The sequence below is a fragment of the Trichosurus vulpecula genome, chromosome 3 (genome assembly GCF_011100635.1).
Source record: "Trichosurus vulpecula isolate mTriVul1 chromosome 3, mTriVul1.pri, whole genome shotgun sequence".
Taxonomy (NCBI): Eukaryota; Metazoa; Chordata; class Mammalia; order Diprotodontia; family Phalangeridae; genus Trichosurus; species Trichosurus vulpecula.
Window position 1 is genome coordinate 163,860,322 of NC_050575.1, and position 12,220 is coordinate 163,872,541.

General features: G+C 44.1%; 1 protein-coding gene across 1 annotated transcript in view; it reads left to right on the plus strand.

Annotated features, from left to right (window-relative positions):
• Positions 1-6,322: 6,322 nt before the first annotated feature.
• Positions 6,323-12,220, plus strand: part of NCS1 (neuronal calcium sensor 1) — a 96,659-nt gene continuing 90,761 nt past the window's right edge. The window contains exon 1 of the mRNA XM_036751508.1: positions 6,323-7,227. Within this exon, the coding sequence (XP_036607403.1) occupies positions 7,164-7,227 (64 nt within the window). The 5' untranslated portion in view covers positions 6,323-7,163. The remainder of the gene's footprint in view (positions 7,228-12,220) is intronic.

Here is a 12,220-nt window from a genome sequence, read left to right on the forward strand (position 1 = left end):
GTCTTAAAGCCCAAGTCTGCAGAGAATGTTCAAGGCCAATGCTGGGTGTGGGGGCAAGACTTTGAGAAGGAAGAAAGTCAGTTTCCTTCTTCTTTCCTTTTTAACCTGGCCTTGCAAAAAAGCTACTGATGAGTGATGGGGTTAGGTGGAAGGGGAAATAACATCTCTATCCAAGGTATGACAATGAACAGGTTTTCTCCAGTCTCAGTTTCCCAGCTGTCAAATGAAGGAATTAGACTAGATTGTCTCTAAGGTCGCTTCCACTCCGATGTCCAGTGATTCTGTGAATTTTTTGTAAATGACTTCTAAGCACTCAAGGAAATTTAGACATTGGCATGAGGAAACTGTGTAAAGGCAGCACGGCGTAGCTGTAGATTGCTGGACCTGGAATCAGGAAGACTTGGGTTTGATCCTTGCCTCAGACTAGCTGCGTGATCTTGGGCAAACCACTTAACCTCTTAGGGCCTAGGCTTCCTTATCCATAAAATTAAGCTAATGATGGCACCTACTTCATAGGGTTGTCCTGAAGCCAAGTGAGATACTATAAGGAAGGAACTTAACAAACATCAGTTATTATTAAATGTTATATAGAAAGAAGTAATTAGGGTGACTGCCGAAGAATCCATCAGTGTAACCATAAGAATTTTACCAACCCTAATGTGCATCCATACTTGGCTTACTCCTGACATATATTCCAAGGAGCTTGCCCTAGTTTGATGTATTTGCTAAAAACTCCATTTTCTTCTATTCAGTCCTTCAGTTCAACAAGCATTTATTTTTCTTGTTTTTTTAAAAAATAATTAATTGATTGATTTTTAGTTTTCAACATTCACTTTTATAAGATTTTGACTTCCAAATTTCCCCCTCCTCTCCTCTCCCTCCTCCCCAAGGTGGCAAGCAATCTGATATAGGCTATACATACACAATCATATTAAACATATTTCCACATTAGTCATGCTGTGAAAGAACAATCAGAAGAAAAGGGAAAAACCCTGAGAAAGAAAAAACAAAAAAAGAAAAAGAGAAAATAGTATGCTTGGATCTGTGTTCAGATTCCATAGTTTTTTCCCTGGTTATGGACAGCATTTTCCATTGTGGGTCCTTTGGAAATGTCTTAGATCATTGTATTGCTGCGAAGAGCTAAGTCTATCAAAGTTGGTTGTCACACAATGTTGCTGTTCCTGTGTACAATGTTCTCCTGGTTCTGCTCACTTCACTCAGTATCAGTTCATATAAGTCTTTCCAGGTTTTTCTGAAATCTACCTGCTCATCATTTCTTATCGAACGATAGTATTCCATTACATTCATATACCACAACTTGTTCAGCCATTCCCCAATTAATGGGCATCCCCTCAATTTCCAGTTCTTTGCTACCATAAAAAGAGCTGCTATAAATATTTTTGTACATGTGGGTCCTTTTCCCTTTTTTGTGATCTCTTTGGGATACAGAACTGGTAACAATATTGCTGGATCAAAGGGTATGCACAGTTTTATAGCCGTTTGGGCATATCAACAAGCATTTATTAAGCACCTACTATGTGCCAGGCATTGTGTTAAAAGTAAAAAAAAAAAAAAAGAAATCCATATTCTCAGGGAGTTCACAGTCTAATATAGGAGACCACATGCAAACAGCTATGTACAAACAAAATAAATACAGGATAAATGGAGGATAATCAACTAATGTTGAGGGAGATCAGGAAAGGCTTTCTGTAGAAGCTGGGATTTTAAATCCAGGGAAGGCAGAGAACTGAGAGTCTTCACCAGGGTGGGGTTGGTATCAGAGGACAGAAAGGGCAGATATAAGAGATGTTGCTTCCCCCCCCCCACTTATACATTCATATTAAGAGGTATTATAAAGGCAGAATCCACAGGAATTGGCACTAGATTAGATGTGAGGGGTGGGAGTGAGGGAAGAATTGAGAGGGAAGACATGTAGATTGTGAGTCTGGGTCACTAGAAGGACAGTGGTGCCCTTTACAGGAAAAGGGAAATTGGGAAGAGGAGAAGGTTTGGGAGGGAAATACGAGTTCACTTTCAGACATGTTGAGTTTAAGATATTTATGAGACACCCATTTTGAGATATCCAATAGGCAGTTGGAGATGTTAGACTGGACACCAGAAGACAGGTTAGGACTGGATAAGTAGAACTGGAAATCATCAGCACAGAGACGATAGTTGAATCCATGGATGCTGATAAGATCACCAAGTGAAATGGTATAGAGGGAGAAGAGACAAAGGCCCTGGACAGACGGAACCTTGGGGTTCACACGTGATTAGTGGGCATGACCTCGATTAGTGAGCAATGGAGACTGACAAGAAGTGGTTAGTCAATGATGAGGAGATCCAGGAGAGGTTAGTGTCAGGAAAACTTGGACAGAAGAGAATATTGAGAAAAGGATGACTGACAGTTTCAAAAGCTGCAGAAAGGTGAAGAACGTTGGGGATTGAAAAAAGGTTATTAGATTTGGCAATTAAGAAACTTTAGAGTAAGCAGTTTCAGTTGAATGATAAAGTCAGAAAGCCATACTGCAGAGTCACAAAGAGAAGAGGAGAGTTGGAGGATGAGGCATGAAGTAAAGATAGTTTTCTCAAGGAGTTTAGCCACAAAATGTAAGAGAAATATGGGATGATGGCTACCAGCGATAGAGCAGTGTAGTAAAAAAAAAAAATTCACGAGCCACTCAGATCAGTCTGTGATTCTAGCAGAGTGGACCAACTCCTGGTTGGACTTCATGTGTCATGGTATGTTCCAAATCAGAACAAAGGGGACCTGAGTGCCTATGACACATGTCTTCACATGAGATAAATTTCAACTAGGCAGCTTCACTGTGAGAGTGAATTGTTTTTCTTCCCTCATCCCAGGAGAAATCGGACCACTTCTTTCTCCCACTGAACTTTGAATTCCACTTGGCATCTTTCCAATCACTGCACATTCCCAGAGGGAGTTGATATATCCCTGGGACTGATACTCCTCTCAGTGTTTTCCCACTTTAGCACCTTAATAAACATGTTTGTATATATGGATGGCTGGTAGAGATGTTTGCATTTTCATAAAGTTGGCCCAAGAGAATACCTCTCCAGAGGGATTTTAAAACATCTTTTACCTAACATTGTAATAGCTTATATTTATATGATTCTTTGAAGTGTTCTATACACCATTTTGCTTGATCTTCACTATAGACCTGCTAGGTGGATAGTTTAAGTATTAAACTGATTTCAAGGATAAAGAAACCAAATACCTAATATGTTTTCTACTGCTAGACTGCCTGTAAGGCAGTTAGCAGCTTTTGTTTCTAATCAGTCATTGATCTGTTCTGAAGAATTTCATCTTTACCATGATTTTTAGGGGATTCTAGGTGATCAATGGCCAAAATAAATATTATTCCTGCCAGATGTCAATATTGAGCACATATTTGTATGTTCTGTAACATAGTTGTGAATGTTTTCATTAACATAGCAGGAGCCCCTTGTTGGTGTCCATTTTCATCTCCATTTCTAATCTCTACTACACTTGAAAATAATAAAGTCTGACTTTTCATGACCCCATTTGGGCTTTTCTTGGCAAAGACACATTTGAGGTTTTTTTTGGCAAAGATACTGGAGTGTTTTGCCATTTCCTTCTCCAGATCATTTTACAGATGAGGAAACTGAGGCAAACAGGGTTAAGTGATTTGCCCAAGGTCATGTAGCTAGTAAATGTCTGAGGACAGATTTGAACTCAGGAAGATGAGTCTTCCAGATTCTAGGTCCAGTGCACCACCTAACTGCCTGTCTAAAGCACTCTATAAATTCTCTCATTATCTGTAAAGCTAAAGAGTGGAACAAAATTACCTCTAAGATCCTTCCAGGTCTAAATCTATGAGCCTATTTTTTATTTACGTTCATTGATAGGATGGTTTGTAAGTATTCTCCAGTCATTTGTAGTCTATTGCTACCTTTGCAACTAAGCTCCAAGCCACTCTACAGGTGAGATTTTCTCTCTCTCTCTGTGAGTGTGTGTGTGTGTGTGTGTGTGTGTGTGTGTGTGTGTAGAGATAGGCACCCAAACTGGCAAGAAGCAGGGAGGATGATTGCCTCAGTATGGAAAGGCTAACCCTGGCCTGAATTTGGGAGTGGGCAGTGGGAGGGGAGCAACTCCTTAGCCTCTTCTGGGATTCTTGACTTCTCTTTCCCAGCCACATCTAGGTAATCCAGGAAAGAACATTAGGTAGAAAAGGGGAAAAGTGACATAAAAATTTCTTGGAGATGGTCCTTCCCTAATCCCTTCCCAGTTGCTGTGGAGGGGTGGGAAGAAAATTGGATTAAGAAGAGAAGAGTTTGATACTATAATCAATTTAGAATAGTTTACCTATCAGATTTATGGGAAAGGGAAGAATTCATGACCCAACAAGAGAAAGAGACCCAACAAGAGATGGATAATTTTGATTATGTTAAATTGAAAAGTTTTTTTTCTTTTGGTCAGGGCACTTGGGGTTAGGTGACTTGCCCAAGGTCACACAGCTAGTAAGCTAGCAAGTGTGTCAAGTGTCTGAGGTCAGATTTGAACTCAGGTCCTTCTGACTCCAGAGCCGGTGCTCTACTCACTGTACCAACTAGCTGCTCTGAAAAGCTTTTGTATAAACAAAGCCAATGCAACAAAGATTAGGAGAGAAGCAGAAAATTGGGAATCTTTACAACCAGTGTCTCTGATAAAGGCCTCATATCTAAAATATACAGGGAGATGAGTCAAATTTATAGGAATACAAGTCATTCCTCAATTGAGAAATGGCCAAAGGATATGAACAGACAATTTTCAGAGGAAGAAGTTAAAGATATCTATAGGCATATGAAAAAATGCTCTAAATCATTATTGATTAGAGAAATGCAAAACAACTCTGAGGTACCACATCACACCTATCAGATTGGCTAGCATGAGAAAACAGGAAAATGATAAATGCTGGAGAAGATGTGGGAAAACTGGAACATTGTTACATTATTGGTGGAGTTGTGAACTGATCCAGCCATTCTGGAGAGCAATTTGGAACTATGCCCAAAGGGCTATAAAAATGTACGTACCCTCTGACCCAGTAATACCACTTCTGGGGTTGTATCCCAAAGAGATCACACAAGTGGGAAAGGGACCGGTATGTACAAAAATATTTATAGCAACTCTTTTTGTGGTAGCAAAGAATTGGAAATCAAGGGGATGCCCATCAATTGGGGAATAGCTAAAAAAGTTGTAGTATATGAATGTAGTGGAATAGTATTGTGCTATACGAAATGGGGAAGATACAGACTTCATAATAACCTGGAAAGACCTACATGATATGATGCTGAGTGAGGAGAGCAGAACCAGGAGAACACTGTACACAACCACAGACATATTGCTTCTGTGATAACTAACTTTGACAGACTTGGCTCTTCTGAGCAATACAAGGTTCCAAAGGACTCATGAATGAAAGTTATCTATATCCAGAGAAAGAACTATGGAGTCTGAATGCAGATTGAGGCGAACTATTTGCTCTCTCTTTTTTTTTGTCTCCTTTTTGGTTTTGTTTCTTCTTTCCCATGATTCATTCCATTGGTCATAATTCTTCTTTACAACTTGACTATTGTGTAATTAAGTTTAATGCGAAGGTATATGTAGAACATATCGGATTCCGTGCGGTCTGGGGGGGAGGGGAGGGAGGAGAAGAAAATTTGGAACTCAAAAACATGTGGAACTGAGTGATGTAAACTAAAAATAAAAAAAAATCTAAAAAAAAGAGCAGAGAAGGAACAATTTACCCTCCTTCGTGCTTTAAGGTTTACAATGGTGAAACAGATGCAAGTATTATCCCCACTGTACCGAGGAGGAAACTGAGGAACCAAAATGTGATTTGGCCATTACATATGACAACTAATAAGTATCAGAAGATTTTAACCTGCTGGAAGAAAGGGGAGAGGGGTGTCTTTATTAGAGGAGGGAAGAGGAAGGATAGAAGGGGGAAGGGGAGAAAAGGGAGATCAAAGGATCATAGATTTAAAACTGGGAAGGATCTTATTACCTTAGAGCCCATCGAGTTTAACGGTTCCCCCCCCCCACCCCTTTTCCTTTTACAGACGAGGAAACAGTCAGAGAGGTAAAGTGACCAGGGTCTTGCCCAGGTTCGCACAGCTAGTGTCTAAGATGGGATTTGAACTCAGGTCTTCCAGACTGCAAATCCTGACTAGTCATTACGCCACAGGGGAAGAAAAGTAAAAGTAAAAGGAGACTGGAAAGAACAGGGGAAAGGAGAAGAGGTGTTGGAAAGGGAAGGAAGGGGGGAAAGGAGAAGGAATCTAGTGGAAGGGTAGGAATGAGGGGAGGAAATGAAAGGGGAGAGTGGGTGGGGAGGAGGAGGGGAGAAGTGGGGCAGAGTAGGTAGGGAGAAGGGGAGAGGACCCCGCCCTGCCAGCACGGAGCAGCCGCGGTGACTGACGGCTTAGGGTTAACACCTCCTTCTAGGCGGCAGCAGAGCCTGGGCTAGCTGGTAAAGGCGGGGAGGGAGGAAGAAAGAGAGTGAGAGCGAGGGGTAGAGAGGGCTCGCGGTAAGGAGCATGTGCTAGGGAGTCCAGTAACCAGGGACAACCACAGCAACAGAGCTCCCTTGGAGGAGGAGAAGAAGGAGGAGGAGGAGGAGGAGGAGGAGAAGGAGGAGGAGGAAGAAGAGAGCTGCTCCGCAGCCCCGCGCCCCCGCGCCCCCGCGCCTCCGGGCCTCCTCCAGGAGCCAGCACACTGAGCAGAGCCCCGCGGGCGGGCGGCAGGATTTGGGAACTGTAGGTGGAGAGGGACTAAGGCTACCGCCCCCAGGCCTGCAGAGCCAGCTCCCCGCGGGCTGGGGATGTAAAAGCCTTTCCGGATCTCTGTTCCCGGCCTCACTCGGAGTCCCTCCAGGAGCCCAGGGCGCGCAGAGCTCAGCGAGCTAGGACCTAGGTCCAGGACCGAGAGAGCTGGAGACAAAGACACCCTAGAGCCCCCCGCCCCTGCCCCTGCCCCTGCCCCTGTCCCTACCTCCGCCTGCCGGTCCCCTGCTCCGAGCCGGTGCAGGGCCGCCTAGGACAAGCCCCCGCGGCGGGACAGGGGAGAGCCGGCTGGGCCCGGAGCCGCTCCGGGGTTTATGCCCTAGTCGGTTCGGGCCCGGCGGGGGACGTGGCCGCAGAGGATGGGGAAATCCAACAGCAAGTTAAAGCCCGAAGTAGTAGAAGAACTGACCAGGAAGACCTACTGTGAGTATGGAGGGTCTTCCCTCTTCTTTCCCCACCCCCCTTTCTCCCGTTCCCCCATCTCTTCCCTCTCCGTCAGTTCCCCATTCCCCTATCTTTTCTTCTCCCTTCTCTTTCCCCTCTCCTTTCCCCTTTTCCTCCTCCTCCCTTCTCTTACCTCTTCTCTTCTTCCCCATTTTGCCCCCCTCCCCCATCTCGTCCTCCTTCCTTCTCGTCTCCTCCCATCCTTATCTGTTTCCCCTCCCCACGCAGCTCTTTTCCTTCCTTCCTTCCATCCCTTTCCCCTCATCCGTCCTCAGTTTCTTACCTAGTCTCCTCCTCACTTTAATCCCTTTTAAACACCTACCCTTGTCAAGCTTCTGTGATTTAGGAAATGGACTGTGGGAGCATCTATCTCTCATGATTCCAGCGTTCACACCTGGCCCCATTGTTCTGAAGTCCGATCCTGCCCCGCAGCTCTGACCAGGGTTGGGCCATGTGCTGTTGCTGTCAGATGTATTTTTGTGCTTCCTTCTATATGTCTTAGTTTTCCCCGTCAGGCTTCCCTCAACACTCCCCACACCTCAGGCCTGGGCATAGTGTGTCCTAGAAGGCCCCCCTTTGCTATTATAAAGTAGCTTCCTAATAACAAGATTATTGGTGCTGCTGTGACAGAGTGAATTGCGGAGAGAAACGGGGTGGGGTGAGAGGAGGACTTTCTCATGTAAAGGGGCTCCTGGCAGCATCAAGCTGGTGACCCTGGCAAATAGGTATTCGATTTGGGAGTAGCTCCAGAGGGTGGGTGATTCATGCATCACCGTGTACTGGCAAGGTGAGCCGATTCCCACCCCCCTCCTCCTCCCAGGAGTATGTGGGGGGGGAGGGGAGAGAGCTCAGCCTGCTGAGTGGGAAGATTCCCTGTTGACTGGTGAATTTTCTGGGAGAATTCTTCATTGACTTGTCCCCTCCTTAATCCTTTAGGATTAAAAAATAAAAGTACCTGGAACTGGGTGAGGAGAGGGAAGAAGTTGTCAATTTCATCCTCCAGTCTCCAGATTTAATATGCTTGTGTCTCTTCGTACCTTATTCATCCCTTGCATGACTTTCAAACTTTCCAGCCTCTCCTACTGAGTCCCTATCTCTATCCCTCAATTCATACCCATTATCTCCCTTCCTGCCCCTCATAGACATGATCTGCAGGCTAGATGTCTTGGCATATTGTCTTGGCATTTGAATGGTTAATGACAACTTGGCTATAACCGCCGTGGCCGTTGCATATTTCCAGCACTTTGTGGTTAGGATTATCAATCTGCTTTCTAAAGCTATGGATTCCCTATAGGTCTCTTGGGCTGTTTCTTTTTTCTTGTGAAGGCAAGATAGCAGCTGCCCTTATGCCAGTCCTCAAGCTCCAGGCTTCTCTGCAGGAATGGCAGGAATGGCAGGAACGGAACACCTGGGTGTCATTCTCACTCACCACTGCAGTGCTGCCTCTATCCATTCCCCCCCACCCCCCAAACCCAGAAGGCAAGAGATTAACATCCTTCAGGTTCAGGGATGGAGGAGAGGCAGGCAGGCAGGCAGGCACCCGTGGTGCATTGCACAACACTAACTCTCTTCACTGCTCAATCAGACTGCTGGGCAGCATGGCACTGTGAGCCCATACCCAGCCTCTGTCACCTTTTAGCCAAGCCTAGGTGCTCAGAGAACAAAGGGTCAGGTTCTAGCACCAGACTGCCTGTTGAACAGAGCTTACTCTAGCCATTTCTATGGGTCCTTAGTCCCTGGAGCTTTCATCGATGAGATTATCCCAAAATTGAAATCGTAGTGTTTAGTTTGTCGATGGATAGAGGGAACAAAGGGCTAAGAGCTGTGTCCTTGGCTAATATATTACCGAGTGGCTGGGAGATTGAACTTCCTTTTAACATCTCCATTCTGTCCTTTTGGATAAAAGATAGTTGATGTGGGCCAGAGGCTTGTGGCTTATAGTAGTATATGAAAGTCTCTTTCAGCCGAGTTATTCTCTCTCAGCATCTCCTTGAGGGTCAACTTGAAACCTTCAAACTCTGGTCAAATATGGGGCCTCAAATGGGGGATGAATATTCTGGCTGACTTTTCTAGATCTCTTCCCCCTTTAGGGGAAATGGCTCCCATCAGTCAAAGACTGCTGGAATTCGGGGCATCCCTCTTATAACCTGGGTAGCCATGAAGTAGGCTTCTTTCAAAGTGCCCAGGGCAGAGAGCCCAATGATTGGGGAACTACGAGGTGGCCCTATTCATTATGAAAAGTCCTTGGAAATAATGCCCAGAAGTCAAGAATCCATGGGATTGTAGTAGTTGGAAGGGAATTCCTGGGTTGTCTGATTTAACCCTGTCATTTAAATTACAATAGCTAGTATTTAGTACTTTGAGGTTTGCCCCACACTTTTTATTTACATATGTTATTTCATTGATTCTCAAATCAAATTGAGGCCCTGAGGGGGTTATGACTTGCCCCTACTCTTACTTTAGTAAAGGATGGAGTCTGGATTCAAATCTAGATCCTCTGATCCCAAATCCATTGTTTTTTCTTCTATACCAGTTAGCTTTTTCCTTTCTTAATTTTTAGTTTAATTGTTAGATGGCAGCCATTAGAACAGCTCATTGTGAATAACATATGGAGTCGTGGCAGGATGAGACTTAGATTGGACTTCTTTTCCATTTTCCTGTCTTGGGGCACAGCCACCCATCAAAATCTACTCATAAAGAAGTCATGTCAACAGGTATTTATGGAGAATCCACAACACGGGTCCAACCCTGCTAGAAGAGATCCAATCCTATTTTTAAAGGCCTTCAGAGATATGGAACATTTTTGATCTGGGAGGAAGCAAGATCATAAGGTTTAGAGTTAGAAGGGAGCTTACAGAAGATGTAGTCCAATCTTCTCATTTTACAGATTAAGAAACTGAGGCCCAGAGTGGTTAGATGACTTGCCCAAGGTCACAGAGCTAGTAAGTGGCAGAGCTGGGATTCAATCCTCAATTTCTCTCCCCCTCCCCCCTCCCTCCTAATGTACCCTCAATACACATTCTCCTTAGGCCAAGGAGAAACTCCAGCTTTTTGCCTCATTAGGGCAGTTATTTACATTTGATGATATTGTCTGATTGAGGGCTGCCCTTCTGATCTCAGGGATTCTTGAGTCAGGGGTAAGAAGTGGGGTCACTTTTGCTGCTTGTATCTGGTCAGGGGGTATTTACGAAGATGGGTTATGTCTTACTGCATTACTACGTTTCTCTTGCCATCTCACCCCACAATATGTGATCCAGAAGGGAAAAATCAAAGGTTTGCTCTGGGAACCCTCACAGTAGCCTGCCATCTCTTTCAGCTGCTTCCTTGGCAAGCCCTCAACACAGACTTTTAATCTAATTTAATTTTTAATGTTTTCTCGATGCCTTTTTAAAATGTAACTGTCTCTATAATAGACTGTTGGACTTGGAATCCAGAAGACCTGGTTCAAATCACCTCTATGACCCTGTATGACTATGCACAAGTCACATAATCTTTCTGAGTCTAATTTTCTCATCTGTAAAATGGGACTAAAACCTATAATATGCACCTTACAGCATTGTTGTAATGTTCAAATGATATATTGTATGCACGAAGGGTTTTAAAAACCTTAAAACATAAAATGTCAGTTAATATTATTGTTCTTATTAATAGCACCCTCATAGAATCCACTTGTAACAATAACAAAGAGAAATAACCAAGGAAAACAAAATGATACATCGGTAATATTGAGCAGTAGGTGAAGTATTCTGTAGGGGAATATGTTTCAGCATCAATCCAACCTAGACTCTTTTCCACTTTCTTCTTTTTAGAGGTTCCTAACTTGAAGGGCTGAGTAAAATTTGGAGGATTATGGGGTGCAGTCAGAGAACAGAAAGTAGTTATGAGCAGGCAAGAGCTTAGACCAGGGTTTCTTAATCTGGAGTCTGTTAGATCGTGAAGGGAGCCATTGATAGATTTCAGGGGATCCATGAATACAGATAGGGGAAAAATTATATCTTGATTTCCCCTAACTTCTAACTGAAATTTTTCATCTCTTTCTATTATTAATGTAGGGAAGAAACCATTTTTCTAAGAAGGGGTCTGTAACCTTCAATAAACTTGCAAAGGGGTCCATGACCCAAAAAATTAAGAATCTCCTGGTTTAGATAAAAGTTCCGGCTGTGTGGGTCCTTCCCCTCTTTCCCACAGCTGAGTTCAACATAGTACAATACTTGTTGCGTGGAACCTACATGCCTGATGCTAGTTTTGCAGTTACAGTCCTTTTGTTTTTAAATTGGCCCACAGTGACAGCGCTGGCTTCCCTGGCATAACTGATGTTTAGAAGATACAGGAGACTAAAGAAAGTCAATACTGGTGATGGGACACAGTCATATTTTCCAGGTTTCTGTCTTGCTTGAAGCCCAGTTTCTCTGAGGCTTGACTTAATTTCTTGTTTGTTTGTTTTGTTTTGTTTTTGGAGGGGAGAAGGCAGGGCGATTGGGGGTAAGTGACTTGCCCAAGGTCACACAGCTAGTAAGTGTGTCAAGTGTCTGAGGTCAGATTTGAACTGAGGTCCTCCTGACTCCAGGGCCGGTGCTCTACTCACTGTGCCACCTAGCTGCTCCTTGGCCTAATTCCTTCCCACTAATTGGCAAAACTGTTTGACTTAGGAAGGATCATATTTTGGTAGAAAGAGCATTGGACTTGGCATCAGAAGACCTGGGTTCAAGTATCAGCTCTGCCACTTGCTATCTGGGATACTACTTGAGCTAGCCTCTTTCTCCTTCCCAGCCTCTGCATCTGTCTGCATCTGAAAATTGAGGTGCTGGACTTCAGGGATGGGGGATCTGTGCCCTGGAGATCCCATGTGGTCTCCAGGCCACAGGTTCCCCACTCCTCATCAAATTGAGGATTGAATCCCAGCTCTGCCACTTACTAGCTCTGTGACCTTGGGCAAGTTATGTTTAAGCTTCCTTCAAGCTCTGAACTGTAC